General features: G+C 40.4%; 1 protein-coding gene across 1 annotated transcript; it reads left to right on the forward strand.

Moving 5' to 3' along the window:
- Nucleotides 1–1935: 1935 nt before the first annotated feature.
- LOC140467378 (acidic mammalian chitinase-like) lies at nt 1936–24324 on the forward strand. The gene is made up of 12 exons (XM_072563699.1): nt 1936–1975; nt 4519–4548; nt 4634–4835; nt 7509–7565; nt 8008–8158; nt 8685–8809; nt 16772–16898; nt 17024–17206; nt 17816–17932; nt 18641–18779; nt 19443–19688; nt 24147–24324. The coding sequence occupies exons 1-11, from the start codon at nt 1951–1953 to the stop codon at nt 19679–19681; spliced, it is 1395 nt and encodes a 464-aa protein (XP_072419800.1). The 5' UTR covers nt 1936–1950; the 3' UTR covers nt 19682–19688; nt 24147–24324.
- The last annotated feature ends 2208 nt before the right edge of the window (nt 24325–26532 follow it).

Here is a 26532-nt window from a genome sequence, read left to right on the forward strand (position 1 = left end):
GCAATGTATGTCAGGAACGAGCTGCCAAAGAAAGTGGTAGAGGTGGGTGCAGTTACAACATTTAAAAGACTTTTGGACAGATACATTGTCAAGAAACATTTAGAGGGATATGGGCCAAATGCCAGCCAGTGGGATTAATTCAGTATAGGAAATGTTCAGCATGACGAGTTCGGCTGAAGGGCCTGCTTCCGTGCTGTCTGACTTTATGACTCTAACTTGAGGTCATCCAAAGTTCTATTGTATTAACTCAGTTAACTCCTAATCCCCTTTCACCACTGTGTTCACTGATGCCCAGTCAAGCAGTGTATTCAGTTCAAAAGTCTTATCTTGATTTTTCAAATCCATCGCTGTCCCTGTCATCTCCTCCACGATCCTCTGAGTAACTTGTGTATCTACAATTCTGTCGCCTTGAACAACTCAATTTTATTGGCTCCGCCATGGATAGATTTTTAATCCATAAGGGAATCAAGGATTACGTGGAACAGATAGGAAAATGAAGTTGAGGATTATCACATCAACCATGGACAGAGCAGACTGGGTGTGCTGAATGGTCTACTTCTGCTCTGACTTCTTATGGTCTTCTGGTCCAGGCTTCACGGAACAACTGAGCAATTCAAATTCCAAGATCCTCCTTGATTGGAATCCTCCAGCCAGAGTAAAATACCCGTGAACACAAAGGCACATTGCAAAGCCAATTAAGTTGCTTTGGTCAGACAATTATTTAAAGGAACGGCGATGCGCTGTGATAGTGAACAATTTAAACGCAGAAGGTCACTAAGTAAAGGACAACTATCACTTAAAGAACTAAAGGTAAAATGAAGAAACATTTTTATGTACACTGGGGTGCACTGCCTGAAAGGGTACAAGTGCAGCTGCAATGGGAACATTCAAAAGAGAATAGATGGAATTTTGAAAGGAAAATATTTACATGGCTTTGAGGGACAAGCAGTGGAGTGGGGTTAGTTAGATAGCTCTTTTAAACAGCTGGGCACAGGTGTGGTCTATGATAAGAAAGCCTGGTAATCTTTGGGTCTTGTGACACAGTGGTCATGTCCCTACCTCTGACCTCGGTTCAAGCCCCACCTGCTTGAGAGGTATGTAATAATGTCTTTGAACAAGATGATTAGGAAAATATCTGCTAAAATCCTTTTGACCATTCCCACTTGAGCATTTTGGATATTTCCTTAACATGAGGAGTAGAAAACAAAATGAACAGAATTAGGAAATGCATCCCCTTGAGTTTGTTCAGCATCATTCATTTAATTCATCCATTCTCCCGTCAATGTATGGCAATCTGGATGAATGTACATTATTTGCTACATAAGCTGCATTATTGTCAGAAGTGCACATTAATAACTTTGAAAGTAGGAAACAATTCATTTAAGTTAAGCCCCTTCTCATCTTACATGAGCAATGTTTGACTTTAAGATTGCCTCATTCACCGTTTGATGGGTTTCAAATCCCAACAAGACACTACCTAACAGGAAGAAGGGCTTTTGCCCGAAACGTCGATTTCGAAGCTCCTTGGGTGCTGCCTGAACTGCTGTGCTCTTCCAGCACCACTAATCCAGAATCTGGTTTCCAGCATCTGCAGTCATTGTTTTTACCACCAAGAAGATCTAAACCCATCTGAGACTAAAGATGGAGCTTTGGCATTCTCCTTGATTCCAGGTTAAAAGAGCATTGTCCCTCCCCTCCTGGTGTTTGGCCTCTGTTTATAGTACAAACCCAAGACTGTGATGACAGTGAAAGTCGACAATCTAGATGACATTGCACAGGGGATTAGTTGTTATTCAAGTGAAGATAATAATATGAACATAAGACAAGAACTATTATTTTTCCATTAAGGCTTTCCAGTGATAAGACTAATAATGTGTGTAATTATTTAACATGGAAGATAAACTCAGTGTATAAAAGTGAGAGGTGATGCTGACAACACACTTCTGCAAGATGGCAAAGCTTCTATTTGGAACAGGTAAGCTAATATCACCATTTATTATCTCAAATGCTTTGAGACTTCTCTTTGTAAATTTGTTGGTTTTGAAGAGGGCATAGAACTTTTCCCAAATCCAACCCCAATTATAAAGGAATTGATACTTAGCTGAATTAACTAAAGACACTTAATTATGTTAACATGCTCCCAGGACACTACATCTACCCCACTAGATTATCCACATCCTGTTCCTTCACTTTGTGCTTTGTGACTGTACAGTAAATCTGAATGTTTGAATTGAGTTGCGAAGTAATATTAAACTACAGTCATGCTGGACAGCAACCATTGATCCACGTTAATTTTTAGGTCAACCTTCTTCCATTATTAAGTACTGGTGAAGTTAATGCAAATACAGTTAAGTTATATCGGGCAACGGCTGTATACCTGCAGGAAATCATTACGCTTGTTATTTTAGCAAAAGCATTAACCTAGTGAGAACTAACTGGTTAAATTAGCAAAGGAATACCATACAACCACAAGTGCAGTGTGATTGCCCAAACAAATACTTATTTGTAAGGGTGTAGTAAGAAAGTTGTTTCGTACTTCAATTTATGTTCATTTACTTGAAATTTGTCCATGATCAACTAGATAAAATAATTGTTTGCTTTGTTGCTCAGATTGCTTGTGTTTTTTTCCCTGTTTGGAGTATTATCATTCAAAGCCAATTATACTTCTTGACTATTCAAGTTCATGGAATTTGCAATATCTTTCTAATGTATTCAGGTGCAATTAAAGTCATAGAGTCATAGAGATGTACAGTAAGGAAACAGACCCATCAGTCCAACTCGCCCATGTTGACTAGATATCCTAAATTAATCTAGTCCCATTTGCCAGCACTTGGCCCATATCCCTCTAAACCCTTCCTATTCATATACTCATCCAGGAGTCTTTTAAATGTTGTAATTGTACCAGCCTCCACCACTTCCCCTGGAAGCTTATTCCATACATGCACCACCCTCTGTGTGAAAAAGTTGCCCATTGGGTCCCTTTTAAATCTTTTCCCTCTCACCCTAAACCTATGCCCTCCAGTTGTGGACTCTCCCAAACCTGGGAAAAGACCTTGTCTATTTACCCAATCTATGTGCCGAATGATTTCATAAACTTCTATAATGTCACTCCTCAACCTCTGAAGCTCCAGGGAAAGCAGCCCCAGCCTATTCAGCCTCTCCCTATTGCTCAAACTCTCCAACAATAGCGACATCCTTGTAAATCTTTTCTGAACCCTTTCAAGTTTCACAACATCCTTCCTGTAGGACGGAGACCAGAATTGTACACAATATTCTAAAAGTGGCCTAACCAACGTCCTGTACAGCCACAACATGACCTCCCAACTCCCGTACTCATTAGTCTGACCGATAAAGGAAAGCATGCTAAACACTTTCTTCACTATTCTATCTACCTGAGGTTATCTATCTGTAGTTTGATACAGCTATTTCCTTAACCTAAATTGTGAACTTCTAGATCAACTGGAAACGTTCTTATAATTAACATTTAGCTAAATTATGGCCACATACAATCAATGGAAGATCTTGTATTTTAATTTGTATCTCAAAGTAAAGGTCCAGGTCAGGTTAGAGATTAACTGTCTCCTGTTAGTAAACTAATACATCCCATCACTCAAAATATAATCTATAACAAAGAATAAATTGTATTAGTATTATACCTTTGTTATAGAAAATCACTCCAATTTTATGGAGCTGGGAGGGGCAGGCAATATGTTCCTGACACCTCAGACCTTCAGCCCTTTTGACTAAACTGTACTTCTCTTGTAAGGCAAACTAGCTGAAGAGGCAGGACTAGTCTTGACAGCTCACACCAAATATGTAGTTAAGGTTCAGTTCCTAGATGAAAATGTGTTGCTGCAAAAGTGCAGCAGGTCAGGCAGCATCCAAAGAGCAGGAGAATCGACATTTCGGGCATGAGCCCTTCTTCCTTGAAGAAGCTCTAACCTACCCAGTTCCTAGATGGCCCAGGTCTGCTTTCTATTCCAGTGAGACTAAAGATGGTGAAGGTGATGGTGATGGATGATGGTTTGAAATAGAAGAGAAGCTGTTCAATACTAGACAGGCAGAATTAGTCTGTCTTTGAGGTGTAGAGAATATAGGCTTGGAAAGTTAATAGAGAATTGAATAGGCCACGTATAGTGAAAAATCTGGTTAATTCTGCAGCTGCAAGCTGTCAGTGGGACGATTGTGGTTGGGGCTGTAGGTGGTGAATGCAGTCTTCCCATTGATTAGCTGTTAAAAGTTGCATTTCACCTAAGACAGGCTATTGTGCAACAAATCTAACAGAATGGAAGCAGTGGACAGGAAGATGATATTGAGGTAAATCCAAGCATATGGAGATCCTAACTCCATGTATGTTGAAGATTTCACTTAAGCAAATACTTGAGGAAAGGAGTCTGATCAAAAATAAATTGTTAGAGAATGTCAGTTAATCATATAACGCCAGTTCTGTGAACCCTTGAACCTTTAAGCATATTTCAATCATAATATTGATACTTATTCTATGTTTCTTTATTATAGCATTGGTCTTGTTGGCATGCCTGGAACTGGGTAAGTCTTTGTGTTTTAAAGCTTTTGTAAACTTTATGCAATGAGTAGAGACTCTGTGCTGATTGTCGTTTGTTATCACTGGCAGGCTCTGCCTACAGACTGGTTTGTTACTTTACAAACTGGGCTCAGTACAGACCAGGAGCAGGGAAATACACAGTAGACAATGTGGACCCTTGCTTGTGCACGCATCTGATCTACGCTTTCGCTGGAATGAAGGACAATCAAATCACCACCTTTGAATGGAATGACAGGACTCTCTACCACACTTTCAACTCCCTTAAAAACAAGTATAACTGTACTCTCAATATTAAGAATGTATTGGTAATTTTTAGTATAGTTTGAGTTTTTTTATAGTTTTATAGGTTGTCCTATTCTAAAAAAAACTGTGCAATTCTATCTAACTATAATTTGACGGATCCAGCCAGGTTGGTCATATGTGGGTGGAATTGGGCTTTGTTGATTTCTGTCCCAATGGCAGCGGTTGGGAAAGGCAATGGGTGAGGCAATGCCAGACACAATCATTACTATGTTCTGATATGTAAACAAAAAAAGTTACATGCAATTCATAAACCTTGAGCTTGTACATCAAGCTGATGAATTATTTTATCTAGTGTGCAACTAGATTGCACTTGTACTCAGAGTATACTGCTGCACATGCAAAGTGCAGTGTGTACACATATGCATATGCACAGAAACACTGGCCTTTGGAAAGAACTGGAGTTTCCTCTCTGCTCACCAACACCAGGTGAGTGTTATGACCTTTGCATTTTGACTGTTCCAACCAAGTGAATCGCCAATCAATACATTTAGGTTAGGTTAGGTTACATTAGGTTACATTACAGTGTGGAAACAGGCCCTTCGGCCCAACAAGTCCACACCGACCCGCCGAAGCACAACCCACCCCTTACATTTACCCCTTACCTAACACTACGGGCAGTTTAGCATGGCCAATTCACCTGAGCTGCACATCTTTGGACTGTGGGAGGAAACCGGAGCACCCGGAGGAAACCCACGCAGACACGGGGAGAACGTGCAAACTCCACACAGTCAGTTGCCTGAAAGTATTTTCATAATATTACCTGACCATATTCATAACCTGATCATAAGTGATTTTGTTCCCTTGATTTTGCTTTCTCTTTCGTTATTTACAGTTTTCTGCTCCACTGCCAATGTGTGCAGTCATGACTTGGAGATGCCGGTGTTGGACTGTGGTGTGCAAAGTTAAAAATCACACAACACCAGGTGCTTCTAATTAAACCTGTTGGACTATAACCTGGTGTTGTGTGATTTTTAACAATGTTTTTAGTAGCTGCAATCAGCATATTGTCCAGCGAAAGTTCTGAGAAAACTGTTTTATTTTTAAAATAATGACTCAAGCTGTTCCAGTGCAGGTGCAACACTGGGACCTACTCAACAGTATGCAAAATTTCCCCTTTGCATCTGATAATCTAGATGAATCCAATCCAACCAATAAACATCCCATCATCCTCTGCACAAGTATCAGCAAATTGAAGGGGCATGAGCTTTATTATCAACTGGCACTACGCGTCAATTGCCTGCTCACTGATGCTCTGTTTGTTTCTGCCAGCGGTACTCAGCTCCTGACCTCATTGCAACCTTGGTCCCGACATGGACAAAAAAAAACTGAATTCTAGATGTGAGATGAGAGTGGCTGTCTTTGACATTAAGGCAGCATTTAATTGAATCAAGGATACTAGCAAAATTGGAGTCAATGGTAGTATATGGGATATCTCTTCATTAGTTGTAATCATTGCTAGCATAAATCAAGATGCCTGTGATTGTTGGAGACCACTCATCTCAATCCTGGGACATTGCTGCAGGAGTATCTCAGGCCTCACCACCTTCAGGTGTTTCTTCAATGGCCACCTTTTTATCCTAAGGTCAGCAGTTGGGATGTTCTCTTTTAATATCATAATGTCCAATGCGATCTTCAACTCCACAGATATTGATGCAGCCTGGGTCCACATGCTATTAGACTTGGATAATATTCAGGTTTTTGGCTGATAAATGGCGCAAGTATTTGTGCCAAGCAAGTGTCAGGCAACGACCATGTCTAACAAGAGGGAATCTAACCATCTGCCCTTGATATATAATGGCATTAGCATTGCTGAATCTCCACTATCAATCTTCTGATATTAACTTTGACCTGAAACTGAACTAGATCAATATATACCAGATATAAACACCATTGATACAAGAGTAGGTCAGAGCTTGTGAATTTTGAGGTGAGTAACTTAGCTCCTGACTCCCTGAAGACTGTCCACCTTCTACAAGGTGCATATTACTGGTATGATGGAATATTGTCCATTTGCCTTGATGAATGCTGCTTCAATACTCAACAGCATCCAATACTAAGCAGTCCATTTGATCATTGTTGCATCTATTTGCTTAAACCATCACTTCCTCCATAATTTCACATATATGCACTGTAGCAAGTTACAAAAGCTCCTTCGAAAGTATCTTCTAAACCCATGATTTCTGCTGACTGGAATGACAAGGGTAGCAGTTGCATGGCAACATCACCATATGCACATTGCTCTCCATGGCATTGTTAATCCTGCCTTTGAACCATATCACTGCCACTTCACTACTGCTGGATCAAAATCCTGGAATTCCGTTCCTAGCAGCACACCAGATAGATTGCAGCAATTTAAGAAGTTACCATCTCAAGCACAATTATAAATGCACAATAAATTACTGACCTTGTCAGTGATGCCCACAAATCTATATGAATTGAACATCCTCAAACCTGTGGGACATCATATTACATATTTGTACACTCCTGAGGTATTTCTGCTCCATTAACATTTACTACGAAAAGGAGTAAGCGATACAAAGATCTTGACAATTATTGACTTTCAGCAGTTGTTGAAGTATTAATAATTGTATCTGCTTATAGTCCTTATTCTAAAAGGGCAATTTGTTAATTTTTTCAACAGAAATGCAAACCTGAAGACACTTCTATCCATTGGAGGCTGGAACTTTGGAACTCAGAAGTAAGATTAAACTATTCTGTTTTAATATTTGCAGCAAGTTGTTGCAATGTAAATCAAGCTGGGGTCAAATCAATTCTTTTTGAAATGTCAACTGTGTAGTTTTAGACATGGGTTCAGGTTGCTATTAATGAGAGTGCTGTCACTTTATTCAGTTCTCACTAAATTACAATTCAAACAATATTTACGAGACAATCTCAGTCAGAAAGGAAAAATAAGGCAATTTTGACAAAGATTTGTTTTAAATTAACACAGTAGTGAAGATTGATTGAATGCTTATTGAAAGGACAAAGTGCAATTCCATGATAGAACTATATTGTTCTACATTATAAATTGTGATATATTTAAAATTGTAAAAGATATGAAGCTCTTAAATGTTGAGGGGAAATTGCAGAATGCAAAATACACTTATTTTGATTATGTTTAACATTCTCCTCTCCTCTAGATTCACCGCTATGGTTTCCTCAGCAGAAACTCGACAAATTTTCATAAAGTCTGTAATTAACTTCCTGCGTGGTTATGGGTTTGATGGTTTGGATATTGACTGGGAATATCCTGGCTCACAAGTCAAACATCTCTTCACTCTGTTGGCTCAGGTAGGACCAAATGCATTTAACTGAATGCTAGTTTACTAACTAAAATGTAAGAGCTCCCAAACATTGTTGCAAATTTACAATTTCTCTCAAGTACTTGCTAAAGGTATAAGAAGGTAGGAGCAGGAGTAGGTCATTGTAGTAATCTGGCATGCTGTGCCATTCACTGAGATCTTGGAGGATCTGCACCCTAACCAAATGTATGCGCATTTTACACAGAAAGTTTTAAAATATTACTTTGCAGCCTTTGCAAATTATGAAACAGGAATGTTCAAAATTAGAATATTTGAATTACCGTATCAATAACATTTAATAGCAACTTCATTAATGTTGTTCTGGCCCTGCGCAGTAACAGCTTTCTTTGAGCCGGTTCCTACCTCTGATGATACCCTTGAACTGGATAGTTACATGATGCTTGGCCAGAAATACATGTTTATGAAGCCAGAGGTTTCTTTGATTTCAATATGAAACCTTCCTGTTTGTGTGGTTCTGTAACTAAGTGAACCTTCTTTGCATTTTTAATTTCTAGGAAATGGTGGCTGCCTTTGAAGCTGAGGGAAAAAGTACAGGAAGACCAAGACTGCTGCTCTCTGCTGCAGTTCCAGCTGGGTTGGCTATCATTGATTCTAGCTATGAGGTTCCCGAGCTTGGAAAGTACGTGCTCATCGTAGTCTTATAGGGCTAATGGTGGAAATAAATCTTTTCTCTTGTGCTTCCTTCCATTTCTGAAAATTTAACGAGCTGACAGCTGAACAATCCAGATTTGGAAAGTACTTGGTTCACTCTCCAATCAGCATGGAGCTGACTGAATCCAGTTATAGAGTCATAGAGATATACAGCATGGAAACAGACCCTTTGGTCCAACCTGGCCATGCCAACCAGATATCCCAACCCAATCTAGTCACACCTGCCAGCACCCAGCCCATATCCCTCCAAACCCTTCCTATTCATATACCCATCCAAATGCCTCTTAAATGTTGCAATTGTACAAGCCTCCACCACATCCTCTGGCAGCTCATTCCATACACGTACCACCCTCTGCGTGAAACAGTTGCCCCTTTGGTCTCTTTTATATCTTTCCCCTCTCACCCTAAACCTATGCCCTCTAGTTCTGGACTCCCTGACCCCAGGGAAAAGACTTTGCCTATTTACCCTATCCATGCCCCTCATAATTTTGTAAACCTCTATAAGGTCACCCCTCAGCCTCCGGCGCTCCAGGGAAAACAGCCCCAGCCTGTTCAGCCTCTCCCTGTAGCTCAGATCCTCCAACCCTGGCAACGTCCTTGTAAATCTTTTCTGAACCCTTTCAAGTTTCACAACATCTTTCCGATAGGAAAGAGACCAGAATTGCATGCAATATTCCAACAGTGGCCTAACCAATGTCCTGTACAGCCGCAACATGACCTCCCAACTCCTGTACTCAATACGCTGAACAATAAAGGAAAGCATACCAAACACCTTCTTCACTATCCTATCTACCTGTGACTCCACTTTCAAGGAGCTATGAACCTGCACTCCAAGGTCTCTTTGTTCAGCAACACTCCTTAGGAACTTACCATTAAGTGTATAAGTCCTGCGAAGATTTGTTTACCCAAAATGCAGCACCTCGCATTTATCTGAATTAAACTCCACCTGCCACTTCTCAGCCCATTGGCCCATCTGGTCCAGATCCTGATGTAGTCTGAGGTAACTCTCTTCTTTGTCCACTACACCTCCAACTTTGGTGTCATCTGCAAACTTACTAACTATACCTTTTATGCTCGCATCCAAATCATTTATGTAAATGACAAAAAGTAGAGGACCCAGCACCGATCCTTGTGGCACTCCACTGGTCACAGGCCTCCAGTCTGAAAAACAACCCTCCACCACCACCCTCTGTCTTCCACCTTTGAGCCAGTTCTGTATCCAAATAGCTAGTTCTCCCTGTATTCCATGAGATCTAACCTTGCTAATCAGTCTCCCATGGGGAACCTTGTCGAATGCCTTACTGAAGTCCATATAGATCACATCTACAGCTCTGCCCTCATCAATCTTCTTTGCTACTTCTTCAAAAAACTCAATCAAGCTTGTGAGACATGATTTCCCATGCACAAAGTCATGTTGACTATCCCGAATCAGTCCTTGCCTTTCCAAATACATGTACATCCTATCCCTCAGGATTCCCTCCAACAACTTGCCCACCACCGAGGTCAGGCTCACCAATCTATAGTTTCCTGGCTTGTATTTACCGCCCTTCTTAAACAGTGGCACTACGTTTGCCAACCTCCAGTCTTCTGGCACCTCACCTGTGACTATTGATGATACAAATATCTCAGCAAGAGGCCCAGCAATCCCTTCTCTAGCTTCCCACAGAGTTCTTGGGTACACCTGATCAGGTCCTGGGGATTTATCCACCATTACCCATTTCAAGACATCCAGCACTTCCTCATCTGTAATATGGACATTTTGCAAAATGTCACCATCTATTTCCCTACAGTCTATATCTTCCATTTCCTTTTCCACAGTAAATACTGATGCAAAATATTCATTTAGTACCTCCCCCATTTTCTGTGGCTCCACACAAAGGCCGCCTTGCTGATCTTTGAGGGGCTCTATTTTCTCCCTCGTTACCCTTTTGTCCTTAATATATTTGTAAAAACCCTTTGGATTCTCCTTAATTCTATTTGCCAAAGCTATCTCATGTCTCCGTTTTGCCCTCCTGATTTCCCTCTTAAGTATACTCCTACTTCCTTTATACTCTTCTAAGGATTCACTCGATCTATCCTGTCTATATCTGATATATGCTTCCTTCTTTTTTTAACCAAACCCTCAATTTCTTTAGTCATCCAGTATTCCCTATACCTACCAGCCTTCCCTTTCACCCTGACAGGAATATACTTTCTCTGGATTCTTGTTATCTCATTTCTGAAAGCTTCCCATTTTCCAACCGTCCCTTTACCTACGAACATTTGCCTCCAATCAGCTTTCGAAAGTTCTTGTCTAATAGTGTCAAAATTGGCCTTTCTCCAGTTTAGAACTTCAACTTTTAGATCTGGTCTATCCTTTTCCATTACTATTTTAAAACAAATAGAATTATGGTCGCTGGCTCCAAAGTGCTCCTCCACTGACACCTCAGTCACCTGCCCTGCCTTATTTCCCAAGAGTAGGTCAAGTTTTGCACCTTCTCTAGTAGGTACATCCACATACTGAATCAGAAAATTGTCTTGTACACACTTAAGAAATTCCTCTCTATCTAAACCTTTAACACTATGGCAGTCCCAGTCGATGTTTGGAAAGTTAAAATCCCCTACCATAACCACCCTATTATTCTTATGGATAGCGGAGATCTCCTTGCAAGTTTGTTTCTCAATTTCACTCTGAATATTGGGGGGTCTCTAACACAATCCCAATAAGGTGATCATCCCTTTCTTATTTCTCAGTTCCACCCAAATACCTTCCCTGGGTGTATTTCCGGGAATATCCTCCCTGAGCAGAGCTGTAATGCTATCCCTTATCAAAAATGCCACTCCCCCTCCTCTCTTGCCTCCCTTTCTATCCTTCCTGTAGCATTTGTATCCTGGAACATTAAGCTGCCAGTCCTGCCCATCCCTGAGCCATGTTTCTGTAATTGCTATGATATCCCAGTCCCATGTTCCTAACCATGCCCTGAGTTCACCTGCCTTCCTTGTTAGGCCCCTTGCATTGAAATAAATGCAGTTTAATTTGTTAGTCCTACCTTGTCCCTGCCTGCCTGACTGTTTAACTCACTTCTGTTCTCAGCTGTACCCATCTCAGATTGATCTCTTTCCTCCATCTCCCTGGGTGCTCCCCCCCCACCCCCCCCACCTTACTAGTTTAAATCCTCCCAAGCAGTTCTAGCAAATTTCCCTGCCAGTATATTAGTCCCCTTCCAATTTAGGTGCAATCCGTCCTTCTTGTACCTCCTACCGCAAAAGAGATTCTAATGATCCAAAAATGTGAATCCTTCTCCCATACACCAGCTCCTCAGCCATGCATTCATCTGCTCTATCCTCCTATTCCTGCCCTCACTAGCTTGTAGCACTGGGAGTAATCCAGATATTACTACCCTTAAGGACCTCCTTTTTAAATTTCTGCCTAACTCTCTGTAATCTTCCTTCAGAGTCTCAACCTTTTCCCTTCCAATGTCGTTGGTTCCAATGTGGACAATGACCTCTTGCTGGCCCCCCTCCCCAATGAGAACATTCTGCACCCTCTCTGAGACATCCTTGATCCTGGCACCAGGGAAACAACACACCATTCTGCTTTTTCTCTGCTGGCCACAGAAACGTCATTGTTCAAGGTGCTGCGATTGTCCCTGACATTGCGGGTTTTGCTTCTGACTGTCCAAAAGCTCTAACTGAATGTGCATGTGAAAAAATATTTGGGGTCTGCTTTGAACCTCTTACACAGTTAACTGTCTATCAGCGTTCAAAAAGCAATGACCTGCGGGTGCTGAAAATCTGAAACAAAAACAGAAATTGCTGAAGAATCTCTGCTGGTTTAGCATCATCTGTAGTGTAGTAGAAAGTGAGGACTGCAGATGCTGGAGATCAGAGTCGAGAGTGTGGTGCTGGAAAAGCACAGGAGGTCAGACAGCATCTGAGGAGCAGGAGAATCGACATTTTGGGCTTAAGCCTGATGAAGGGCTCATGCCCGAAACATTGATTCTCCTGCTCCTTGGACGCTGCGTCATCTGTGGAGAGAAAGCAGAATCAATATTGATTTCTCTGCACACATGGTGCCAGACTTGCTGAGTTTTTCCAACAATTTCTGGTTTTGTCTACCATTCTTGACAGATAAAGTCATCAGTAATAGTTAATAGTTGTGAGCAGATCAGGGTGCCACATCTTAGGAAGGATGTATTGGCCTTGGAGGGAGGACATAAGTCTAGTAGAACGATAGGTGCACTTCTCAAGTTAAGTTACAAGAGAAGAATATAAAAAAATAGTCCTGTTTTCTCTAGAATTTAGAAGATTAAGGATGTTATGATTGAAAGCTTCAAGATATTAGCAAGAAAATATAGGTACGTAAACTGAAGAAAGGCTTATGCCCGAAACATCGATTCTCCTGTTCCTTGGATGCTGCCTGACCTGCTGCGCTTTTCCAGCAATACATTTTCAGCACGTAAACTATTTACACTGGTTCGGGATTCTAGAACTAGGGGGCATAGTCTGAGAATTAGTCTGGAACAGATATTGCATGTCTTTGATGGGTACGTTCCTGTCAGTCAAAGAGGAAGTGATAAGGTAAGGGAGCCTGGTTTACTAAAAAACTTGTATCTCTTATTACATGGAAGAGAGAGGTTTATGTGACATGGAGGCGAGATGGTTCAGTTGAGGAGATGGAGAGGTACAGAGTAGTGAGGAAGGATTTAAAGAGAAAGTTAAGAAGAGCAATGAGGGGACATGAGCAGTCATTACCAGGTAGAATAAAGGAGAACTCTGAAGCTTTCTATAGAAATGTGTGGAATAAAGGATGACGAGGGTAGGAATAGGGCCTGTTAAAGACAGAAGTGGGAAGTTGTGTGTGGAGATTGGAGAGGTGCTAGATGAATATTTCTCATCAGTTTTCACTTAGGAAAAGGAGAATATTGTAGAGGAGAAGACTGAGATATGGGCTATTAGACCTGAAAGGATTGAGGTTAGTAAGGAGGAGGTGTTATCAATTTTAGAAGGTGTGAAAGTAGTAAGTTCCCTGAGCTGGATGGGATTTTTCCAAGAATTCTCTGGGAAGCTAGGAAGGAGATGGCCTTGATCTTTGAGTCATCATTGTCTACAGGTTTAGTACCAGAGGACTGGAAGATTGCAAATGTTGTGCCCGTGTTCAAGAAGGGCAGTAGAGATAACCCAGGTAATTATAGACCAGTGAGCCTTATATCTGTTGTGGGAAATGTTTTGGAAAGGATTATAAGAGATGGGATTTATCATCATCAAGCAAGCAACAATTTGATAGGAAATAGTCAACATGGATTCGTCAAGGGCAGGTCGTGTCTCACAAACCTCATTGTGGATGAGGGTAGGGCAGTTGACGTGGTGTACATGGACTTCAGCAAAGCCTTTGATAAAGTTCCACATGGTGGGCTGTTGGAGAAAATGTGGAGGCATAGGATTGAAGGTGATTTAGCAGTTTGGATTAGAAACTGGCTTTCTGTAAGATGGCAACGATGGAAAATATTCAGCTTGGAGTATGGTTACTAGTGGTGTGCCACAAGGATCTGTTTTGGGACCATTGCTGTTTGTCATTTTTATAAATGACTTGGACGAAGGCATAGGTGGATGAGTTGGTAAGTGTGCAGATGATACTAAAGTCGGTGGAGTGGTGGACAGTTTGGAAGAATATTGCATGTTACAGGGAGACTTGGATAAACTACAGAACTGGGCTGAGAGGTGGCAAATGGATTTCAATGCAGATAAATGTGAGATGATTCACTTTGGGAAGAATAACAGGAAGGCAGAATATTGGGTCAATGAAAAGGTAGTGTGGATGTGTAGAGGGATCTTGGTGTCCATGTACATAGATCCCTGAAAGTTGCTACCCAGGTTGATAATGCTGTTAAGAAGGCATACAGTGTATTAGGTTTTCTTGGTAGAGGGATTGAATTCCAGAGCTGTAATGTCATGCTGCCACTGTACAAAATGCTAGTGCGGCCGCACTTGGAATATTGTGTACAGTTCTGGTTGCCCCCTTACAGGAAGGATGTGGAAGCATTGGAAAAGGTGCAGAGGAGATTTACCAGGATGTTGCCTGGTCTGAAGCTTATGAGGAAAGGCTGAGGGACTTGGGTCTGTTCTCACTGGGGAGAAGAAAGCTAAAAGGCAATTTAATAGAGACATACAAGATGATCAGAAGATCAGATAGGGTGGATAGAGAGAGTCTTTTTCCTAGGATGATGACATCTGCTTGTATGAGGGGGCATAGCTGCAAATAGAGGGGTGATAGATTTAAGACAGATGTCAGAGGCAGGTTCTTTACTCAGAGAGTGGTAAGGGCGTGGAATGCCCTGCTTGCCAATGTAGTTAACTCAGCCACATTAAGGGCATTTAAACAGTCATTGGATAAGCATATGGATGATGATGGATAGTGTAGGGTGATGGGCTTAGATTAGTTCACAGGTCAGCACAACATCGAGCACTGAAGGGCCCGTTCTGCGCTGTATTGTTCTATGTTCTAATTGGTGCTGAACCATTCAGGAGAGATGTAAGGAAGCATTTATACACACAAAAGGTAATAGAAATTTGGAACTGTCTTCCTCAAATGACAGTTCATGCTAGATCAGTTTGAAATCTGGGATACAGAATTTTTGGTTCAGCAAACGTATCAAGGGATATGAACCAAAGGCAAGTATATGAAGATAGGCTACAGATTTATCATGATCTCATCTAATGACGGAACAGGCTGAAGGGACTGAATAAGGTAAAAACAATGACTGCAGATGCTGGAAACCAGATTCTGGATTAGTGGTGCTGGAAGAGCACAGCAGTTCAGGCAGCATCCAAGTAGCTTCAAAATTGACGTTTCGAGCAAAAGCCCTTCCTGATGAAGGGCTTTTGCCCCAAACGTCGATTTCGAAGCTACTTGGATGCTGCCTGAACTGCTGTGCTCTTCCAGCACCACTAATCCAGAATGAAGGGATTGAATGACCTACGCCTGTTTGGATGTTCTCTGGTGTGATGCTTGTATTTTGGCAAGAGATAGAAAATGGCCCTGAAAGAATTGTCAAATGCCACCAATTCTTGAAACAAAGGGTGGAGAGAGAGATAGAAAGTAGGGAGGATAGAGAGGGAGTTGGGGTGAAGGGTAGGATGACAATGCTGGAAAGTTGAAGAAAGGTAAGTTGAATACAGCTATTTGTCAAAATTTATGATTTCTTTGCTTAACTTCTTACATGTTTAAGATTTGGTTTTTGATTGGGAAAATTCCAGTTATACTCTACTCACAGCTTGGATAGTACTAGGAAAGGTACAATCATGATTCTTTCTTTCATTGAGTTCGAAGCTATGAGAAGCAGGAGGTGAGTAATAGAGGAAATAATTTGAATTACATTGAATTGATTTGGATTAAGATGATACAAGGTTCAATCCTGCTTAAAGACTTAACACATGTTCTCAGCTGACGGTTCAATACTACTTTCAGAGAGTGCTGCATTGCAATACCTTCTTAAATAAATGTGAAAGTTCTCCTGAATCTATTCAAAAAATAGATTGCCTTGAGTACGTGGTAACATTTATTCCACAGCTAACAGCATCATGTCACTCTTGATTGGGTATTTATCTTAATACAGCAGTGACTGCATACTGAAATGAATTAATTAGATGTGAATGGTTTTGGAATACGTATTTTTAAATTACAATACTCAAACATATTATAACACAGTTCCGGGATAGCTTGAAGGTGAACCCAGACCTTCCAACTCAGTGGCAGGAACACTGCCATTGTACCAATAAGACCCTTACTGTCTTGGAATACACTGAGGCGATGAGGCCCAATTTCATGTCCAAGCCCTTGTTTAATTTCTACAGTTTTATCTGTCGGTGCTGATTTGTTTAATAGATCAGATAAGAAGCATTTATTTTAGTAAATAACCCATTTGTGTAACTCACATCCTTCCTCCTACAGGACCCTTGACTTTTTCAATGTGATGACATATGATTTTACTGGATCTGGAAGTCCCAAGACTGGAGAAAATAGCCCTCTTTATCCTCTTCCAAATTCAAAATCTTATGCCAACGTGCACTTTAATGTGGTAAGTTTTAATGAAAATAGAATATAATCACTTTGTTAATTCCTTATTAAAATTTTTTAACTAACCTCAACCAGATGAGTTTTAGAACCCTTTTAGCCATATGCTCTCATGGTTTGTTTTAATAGGACTATGCAATGAAAATTTGGATAGATAAGGGCGCCCCTGCAGAGAAGCTGAATGTTGGATTCGCTACATATGGCCACACCTTCATACTAACCACATCTGAGACAGGAATTGGAGCCCCAGCAGGAGGTCCTGCACCAGCTGGGAAATACACCAAGCAATCTGGAGTGTTGTCCTATTATGAGGTACTATACTCATGCTGTTTCTTTTTTTCCATAAGGTTTATATTTACAAATGCTAACTAGCCATGCAGTGAATTTCCCTCTCCCAAAGGATCCCACTTTTATTGTAAGAACATCTGTATTGCCCCATCAGTCAAACATCCTAAAATTGATTAAGTAATATTGTCTGTTGCATTTTCCAAGCATGTGCTGTTTGAGTGCTGGAAGTATCTGGGATGTACCTCATTGAAAGACAAGCAGTGGATTCCAAAATCCTTAGCAAAGACATCCCTATCTGATCATCGCTCCCATGTGTGGATTTAATGCTGCCTCTTCACTAGTAAAGGAACAGGATCTCTAGCATTATACTGAGATGAACAGAGACATCTGAAGGTGTTTGACTGTCTCACTTTGAGCACAGTTGTCTACTTGGAGAATGCACAGAGCTAAAGGGGCATGATTTAATGTTTTAGCTCCATAGCCTCCCTCCCTAAAAGAAAATGCATTTTTAATGCAAACATTACTGACAGTCATTAGCAGCTTATATGCCAACCTCATTCACCAGTTCCAAACTATCGCAATGGTAAGGAACTGCTGGATGATTTGAATACTAACATTTCACTCTTCTGACAGATCTGCACGTTTTTGAAAGGTGGCACTATGAAATGGGATGCTCCACAGATGGTTCCATATGGCTACAAAGGAAACGTATGGGTTGGATATGACAATGTACAAAGCTTTAAAGACAAGGTAACTTTGATACACTGATGTCATAGGCTTTCTATTTGGTTATTTGTTGCAATTTGTGTCATAATATACAACTAACTTGTCTTCCTAAACATTACAATCATGCTATGATGTTGATTAATTGAACAACTGAACCATTACAGTATTGGGTTGTTTGGACCATGTTTTTTTCTTAAACAAATTATTTTACTATTTGTCTTGTATCCTGACCATCAACTGTAGCAATGAGACTAAAGAAAAATTGCACAGAAAATTGCCAATGAAAGAACACTATGAAAACAGTTCATCCATGCCTGCTGCATTATCTACTTTAATGGTTTTTAATTAAATATCTTTTTTGATGAGTTCAGACCATCATTTTTATTTCTTATCCGGTTCCTGACAGAAGTGAGTTTTTAGTTTGTATTTCTGTTTGTACTCCAGTTACAAATCAATGACAGAGTCTATGACAGTGTCTGAAATGATTGGTTGCCAGACACCCTAATACAGCAACACCAATGAAATTTCTAACCTCTGCCTCATGGTCATGGAAGTAAATGTTACCTAGTCCATGATGCAAGTTTAATGAATCAATATTCATTGCATTTCCATAATTTCAGAATATTATTTTTGTATTCAAAAGTATTGCATTGCCAAACTTTATTTATATTTGTGGTAAAAGTGTTTGCAAACAAGGATTTATGAAATGAATTTGTTACCAATATCTTTTAGGTTGAATGGCTGAAACAGAACAACTATGGAGGAGCTATGGTGTGGACTCTTGGCATGGATGATTTCTCTGGTTCTTTCTGTGATGAGGGGCCTTATCCTCTCATGAATGCATTGCACACCGGACTAGGAATCTCTGCATGTAACTATCAGGTTCTTTACAGTCTGAGTTAATTACTTGGTTGTCATAACAAAGACTTCATAGACAGCCATTGATTACTAAAATATCTTAAGAATTCTTTAGACTGCTGATGTATATTTCAATCTAAATGTTAGGTCTAAAGAAATCTGACTACCAGAATAAAGCTGAGCGTCTATGAGCTTGACAATCCTAAGAAAAGGATGAGCCAAGCAGTAATATACTGGAGCCTATATGCCTGCTAACAGGTTAAGTCATGAATTTGAACCAGATGTTGCATCCAGTATGTATGGTACTTGAACAAATTACATAATTTAAGGGGATATCATATTGTGACAAAAGAATTGATCAGATTTTTTTTAATCACAGGCAGTTCAATGACTTCTAGCACACATTTTATGCAACTTGATTTAAAATAAAGTGATAATTAAACCCCACTTCAAGATCTGCACTGCAGCAAACACACTCCGCACACAGAATCAACAACATCATAAGGTTTCCCCAGTGTTCTTATTTTATTGAATTTGCAAGCAGCTTGTTCCTGATACCATGAGGCATTGAGTTTTGTCTGAGGGTTTTCAATTGCCCATGACTTTGCAATGCATGTCTTCGTTCGTTACCAATTTTGAAGGAAGTGATAAATCCATGAATTTTGTTTCTTTCTAGCCTGTGTCCCATCTAAAACAACACTGCGACCAGCTGTTCCTCCTACCCAGGCTCCTAGTGGTGGTGGCAGCAGTGGTGGTGGTGGAAGTGGGTTCTGTGCTGGCAAAGCAAATGGTGTCTACGCTGATCCAAAAGACAAGAACAAATTTTACCAGTGTGTGAATGGAGTGACCTACCTGAAGAATTGTGCTGTTGGATTAGTCTTTGATCCTTCTTGTGACTGTTGCAACTGGGCTTAAGTAGAAGGTAAGGGTTCTTAATGATGCACGTAACAACTGAAAGTGGACATTCTGTGCAAAATAATTACAATGATGTCTGCAGTGTCTGTTAATGTATGAAGCAATATTTGAAGCCTCGCGTTGAACTGAAAGAACTAAGCAACAAATTTATTCTTAAAACAAAGAAAAAAATGACCATACAAGAATTAAATGGAGCAAACTCTTCAAATAGTCATTTGTTGGTTCAGGAAAAAGACACATTTTGTCAAAAGCTCTCCAGTAACAGCTACATTTGCAAGAATAACAGTTCAGCAGGAAAGCCAATATTTGTACTGATTAAGAGAGTGCTGATCATGGATACTGGAAATGAATGCTGATTGGTAGAAGTGTTTCCGTGGAGAATGCACACAATAATGTTAATTGACACAAAAACAGAAATTGCTGGAAAATCTCAGCAGGTCTGTCAGCATCTGAGGAGAGAAATCAGAGATAACGTTTTGGGTCGAGTGATTCTTCCTCAGGGGTTCTGAGGAAGGATCACTTGGATTGAAACATGAGCTCTGATTTCTCTCCACAGATGCTGCCCGACCTGCCAAGCTTTTCCAGCAATTTCTGTGTTTGTTCCTGATTGAAGCATCTGCAGTACTTTTGGTTTTTAATGCTAATTGACAGTTAACCATCGGGCTTTATCTAAATGCTGAGGTTGGCAGGTTGACTCAAGGAATTGTCCTGGGAAATGAACCAGCAAATGGGTACCAGTTGTTTTGTTGAAACAGACACAGTGCAATGTCATAATCTTTCCACTTGTAAATTTGTTCTTTGCAGACAGAAAAAAAATTACACACGTTATGCCAGTTTCAACTCAACAAAGTCAGTTCATTTTCCATGACAATGCCCTGAGCATCATTGTCAAGCTGCCAGATTTAACATTTACATAGGCTCTTCAAAAATATAGAGTGTTGGGAGTTGCTTAAAAAAGAAATGAGGATGGCAAAGACGGCTGCAAAATATATTTGGCAGATCGGATTAAGGAAAACCCCCAAGGCATTTCTTATTATATTAAGAAAATTACCAGGGAAGGAGTGTGATCTCTTAAGAGACCAAAGGGGCAATATGCGCCTGGAACCAGAGGACATGGGTGAGGCCTTAAATGAATACTCCTCATCTGTATTTACAGAGGAGAAAGGCATTGTAGCTGGAGATTTCAGTTGGAATTGCAAGGTTCTAGAACACATTAAGATTAATAAGGAGGATGTATTAGATGTTTCCGCAGGCATTAAGGTGCGCAAATCTCCACGGCCTGATGACATCTATTCCACGCCGCTATAGTAGGCAAGGAATGAAATTGCTAGGACCCTGGTGAAAATATTTAGTACTTTGCTGGTCACTGGTAAACTACCTGATGATTGGAGGATAACTAATGTGGTTCCTTTATTCAAGAAAGGCAGCTAGGATAAGCTAGGTAACTATTGAGCAGTTAGTCTGACATCAGTAGTACAGAAATTATTGGAAAAAGCTCTGACAGACAGGATTAATCAATCCTTGGAAAGGTACAAAGTTAAAAATCACACAACACCAGGTTGTAATCCAAGCGTTGCTCCTTCATCAGGTGGTTGTGGAGTATAAAACAAAAGATTGTTTGTTAAGTCTCTTGTTGGTTTCAGTTCTTTCATAAGTAAATCCCAGAGGTTCTTTTAAAGTTACGTTCTCAAGTGAACTTTAGCAATAGGTGCCATGTCGTCTCAGATAATGCATTGAAGGTGTGACGTGCCCTGTGTGAGGCTTCCAAATAAACCTGTAGGACTATAACCTGGTGTTGCATGATTTTTAACTTTGTGCACCCCAATTCAACCCCGGCACCTCCAAATCTTAGAAAGGTAGGGATTGATTAGGGATAGTCACATGAACTTGTTGGAGGGAGATCCTGTCTCACTAATTTATTTGAGTTTTATTTGAAAAGGTGACTAAATATATTGAGGAGAGTAGAGAAATTGATGTGGTTTCCATGGACTTCAGTAAGAGTTTTGACAAGGTCCCACATAGAGGGTTGGTCCAAAAGATAAGAACCCATGGGATCCAAGATAAGTTGGCAATCTGGATCCAAAAGTGACTTGCAAATAGGAGGCAAAAGGTGATGGTGGAGGGATATTTTTGTGCTTGGAAGCCTGTGACCAATGGTGTACCGCAGAGATTGGTGCTAGGACCCTTGCTGTTTGTTATGTACATTAACGACTTGGATGTAAATGTAAAAGATATAATTAGTAACTTTGTGGATGACATGAAAATTGGTGTTGTTGATACTGAGGAGGATGGTCTCAGGCTGATACTGGGCAGAGCAATGGCAGATGGAATTTAATCCTTATAAGGGTGAGGTGGTGTATTTTGGGAGATCTAATAAGGGAAGGTAAATCCCGAGGAACAGAAGGACTTTGGTGTCCATAGATCCCTGAGGGTGTCAGCACAGGTGGACAGGATTGTGAAGATGGTATATGTAATGCTTGCCTTCATTAGCTGGGATGTAGAATTTAGGAGCATGGAAGTCTTGTTTCCATTGCAAAACATTGGTTAAGTCACAGATGGAATACTGTGTACAGTTCTGGTCGCTACATTATTGGAAGGATGTGGTTGCCCTGGAGAAGGTGCAGAGGAGGTTCACCAGAGTGTTGCCTGGGATGGAAAGTGTCAGATACGCTGAGAGACACTGGGTAGATTGGATTTGTTTTTCTTGAAACAGAAGAGGCTGAGAGGGATCGAACTGAGGTATTAAAAATCATGAGAGACATAGTGAATCATGAGAATCTCTTTCCCCATGGCAGGTGTGTCTAAGACCAGATGGCATAAGTTTAAGGTGAAAAGTAAGTGGTTTAAAGGACTTCTGAGAAATGTTTATTCACCCAAATATGAGAGGTTGGTGGAGGCAGGTAATCTTGCAACATTTAAGGAGCATCTGAACGAGCACTCAAAATGCTTAGAAGGCAATGGACCAAGTGCAGACAAATGGGATTAGTGTAGTTTGGTGTTTGTTAATTAGCATAGACATGCTGCATGACTCTGAAATGTGTCTTTTACAGCAATTCAACAAGATCTGTAGAATTGCATCAGGAATTCAAAATAATTGGGCAAAATTGATAAAAAGTAAGTCTGCTGAGTTCCAAAGTATTTCAATTCTAAAAACTCCTGATGGCGTGCATGTCAAAAGAATGTAACTTATTTATCTTTAGTCGGGTTAAGATGGATGTTGTGTGTTATTATTTTTATTTGGTCTTGTGATATGGACATCCTGGCCAGGTCAACAGTGATCGCCTTTCATTTTATACCCATTATGTGCCGCTTTGCTGAGCAGCTGCGGTACTCATGGTTGAGCTCTATTATGAAAGTAGGAACAGCCGTAGGCCATTCAGCCCCTTGAGCCTGTCCCACAATACAATGAGATCATGGCTAATATGTGGCCTAACTCCATATTCCTGCCTTTAGCCCGTATTCCCTAATACCTTTGCTTAACAAATATATGGCTATTTCAGATTTAAAATTAACAATTCAGCCACCATCCACTTCTCTTTGTGGAAGAAAATTCCAAACATCTACTACTTCTTGTGTGTAGAAGTGCTTCCTAAAATCTCTCCTAAAGAGTATGGTCCTAATTTTTAGACTATACCCCTTAGTTATCAAATCTCCAACCAATGGAAATAGTTTATCATTATCTACACTGTCTTTCCCTGTTAATATCTTGAAGACTTTGGTCACACCTTAGCCTTTTAAATTCCAGAGAAAACAGGCCTAATTTGTATGATCTCTAATCAAAATACCCCGTGAAGTCCATTGATCATTCTAGTAAACCTATGTTGTACTTCCTTCAAGGGCAATATATCCTTCCCAAGGTTTTGTGCCCAGATCTGCTGTCAGTACTGCAAGTGGGATCTAACCAGGGGATTTGTATAACTGTAGCATAACTTCTACATCCTTGTACTCTTCTAGGTATAAAAGACAGCTTTAGCTTTCTGCATTGCTTTCTGCAGCTGTTTGTGGCATTTTAAAGATTTATACACCTGAAACCCCAAATCTCTTTGGATATCTGCTATATTTAACTCCTGTGCCATTAAGGAACATCCTGATCTATCCTTCTACTGTCCAAAATGGATAACCTCACACTTACTTAAATTGAACACCATCTGCTGCAGTTCAACCCATTCTCCTAGTCTCTTAATATTCCTCTGTAATTTTCATAAATGTTTGCAATATGGAGTTTTAATTCAGCCCAAGCAGTTTTTAGATATGTTGCAGAAGTTGGTTTGGGAATTGGGGAATGCTATGAATGAAGATGTGTTGTTGGGTAAGAAGAAAGGTGAGGAAACAAGAAAGAAATTGCAATTTACAAAGCACCCAATATGTATGCAATTTCTATGGCACCAATTTGATATTGAAATATTATTGTTGTTATTATATTATTGTTGCATGGGGGATTACTAAAATACTTTTTGTTTTTCAGGCCTGCCATTTATCTTCGTTGGGCACCAGTGAAGCTGTAATAGGTCTTCAGTTTAATTACAGAAGTGACACTACTTTGTCAATAAAGACCACAAATATACCACATCTGATTTTCCTCATCTGAAGACATAAATTGCAGTTTACACAGAAAAATAAAATCATTGATTCATACAAAAACATTTATTTGGTGCTTATTTCAATGAATGAAATGCAACAAAATGTAGATAGTTGTGGACAATGCCGAAGGATGTTGTAGGCTACAGAAGGACATAGATAAGCTGCATAAATGGACTGAGAAGTAGCAAATGGAGGTTAATGCAGGAAAGTGTGAGGTGATTCACTTTGGAAGGAGTACCAGGAATGCAGAGTACTGGGCAAATGGTAAGCTTCTTGGCAGTGTAAAGAAGCAGAGAGATTTTGGTGTCCATGTACATACATCTCTCAAAGTTGTCATCCAGGTTGATAGGGCAGTTAAGAAGGCATATGGTGTGTTAGCTATTCTTAGTAGAGGGATTGAGTTTCAGAACCATGAAGCCAAGCTGCAGCTGTACAAAACTCTGGTGCGGCTGCATTTGGGGTTATTGTGTACAGCTTTGGAAAGGGTTGAGAGAAGATTGACTAGGATGTTGCCTAGTTTGGAGGGAATGTCTTACGAGGAAAAGCTGAAGGAATGAGGCTGCTTTCATAGAGAGAAGAAGGTTGAGAGGTGACTTAATTGAGACAGATAATCAGAGGGTTAGATCGGCTGGACAGTGAGAGCTTTTTTCCAAGGATGGTGATGGATAGCACAAGGGGACATCGCTTCAAATTGAGGGGTGCTAAATGTCTGAGGTATTTTCTTTACTCAGAGTAATAGGGGCTTGGAACGGACTGCCTGTAACAGTTGTAGACTCACCAAATTTACGGGCAATTTAATGGTCATTGGATAGACATATGGACAAGAATGGATTAGTGTAGGTTAGATGGGCTTCAGATTGGTTTCACAGTGCAGTGCAACATCAAGGGCTGAAGGGCCTGTACTGTGCTGTAATGTTCTATGTCTTAATATAATTTGAAAGAAACTCACCTGTATCAATCCAAATTTGGCACAACCCCTGACTACAGTAATGCCAGACAGGCCTCCTGGGAATTGACTTGGGAAGGAAATTGGAACCATTTGGGTTTTGGTATCCCAAATTCTCCGGGCATTTCTCTTCACTGGATAAAAAAGAACTTCTCATTTATATAGCAGATTAATAATTTTTGGGGAGGCAAATATGATATGGAGTAGGAATTTGATTTGGCAGAATGTTTTTAGTTAGACCCCTTGCCTACTTATGTGTATTATTTTATCCTCATTCCTGGGATGTGGGTTTATCTGTCAAGGGGAGCACTTATTGTTCATTCCTAATTGTCCTTGAGAAAGTGATGGTGAGCTGCCTTCTGAAACAGCTGCGGTCCACATAGTGTAGGGACAACCATGGTGCTATTCAGGTTGGAGGTTCAGGATTTCGATCTAGTGAAATCAAAGGAATGTTGACCCGGCTCTATGTCAGGATGCTGTGTGACTCGAAGAGGAAAACCTTGAGTTTGTCCTGTCCCCATGTACCAGTTGCTCTTCTTCCTCCAGTTGATAGAGACTGTGGGTTTGGAAGGTAAGATCAAGTGATGCTTGTGGAGTTGTTGTACATTTTACAGATGGCACACATGGCTCACTGGTGACAATGGGAGTCAATGTTTAAGATGGTGGATGGGGTGCAAATCAAATGGGTTGCTCTTTGTTTTTGGATCATATTGCGTTTTGAGTGTGTTGTGGAGCTATAACATAATTTTAATGCTGCTTACTTGTGTTTGGAAGGATGGAGGCCCAAGCTACAGATTATTTGTTTTTGCGTTATTCATCCATTCTTGCACTCTTGCATAAATATCCATTGGATGTTATGTTTGTATTGGGCTGAGGGCAAAATATACACTAAAAGGAATTAAATCCAAATCAAAATGGCAAAAAATGTACAACTGAAGAATCTTTCAATTTATGCTGTTTTGATGCTGAAAGAACAAACTGTTACAGAGAGAACTGTGGAAAATAAGACTGCTTGAAGAAATTCAGCATTGTAATTGTTCAATACATATAGATATTGATTTTAGATTCACACAACTATTATGCTGATGTGGTTTGATGACACTTTGCAAATATAGTCCAAAGAGTCCAACTATTCTCAGTTGTGTGATTCCCTGCTGGAGAATTGGAACCAGGTGGATCTTATTGAGTATGAGATCCTTGATTGGAGTTGTTAACCTGGCCCAGCCGGGAAGCCCTGGTTATAAAGGGGCAACACAGTGGTTAGCACTGTTGCCTCACAGCACCAGGGACTTTGGTTCAATTCCAGCCTTGGGTGACCGTGTGG

Source organism: Chiloscyllium punctatum, chromosome 45 (assembly GCF_047496795.1).
Source record: "Chiloscyllium punctatum isolate Juve2018m chromosome 45, sChiPun1.3, whole genome shotgun sequence".
Classification (NCBI taxonomy): domain Eukaryota; kingdom Metazoa; phylum Chordata; class Chondrichthyes; order Orectolobiformes; family Hemiscylliidae; genus Chiloscyllium; species Chiloscyllium punctatum.

Coding starts and splice junctions, on each gene's coding strand:
- LOC140467378 (XM_072563699.1), top strand. CDS start 1,951: ATGGCAAAGCTTCTATTTGGAACAG. Junction 1,976..4,518: donor AAAGCTTCTATTTGGAACAG/GTAAGCTAATAT, acceptor TCTTTATTATAG/CATTGGTCTTGTTGGCATGC. Junction 4,836..7,508: donor TTCAACTCCCTTAAAAACAA/GTATAACTGTAC, acceptor TTTTTTCAACAG/AAATGCAAACCTGAAGACAC.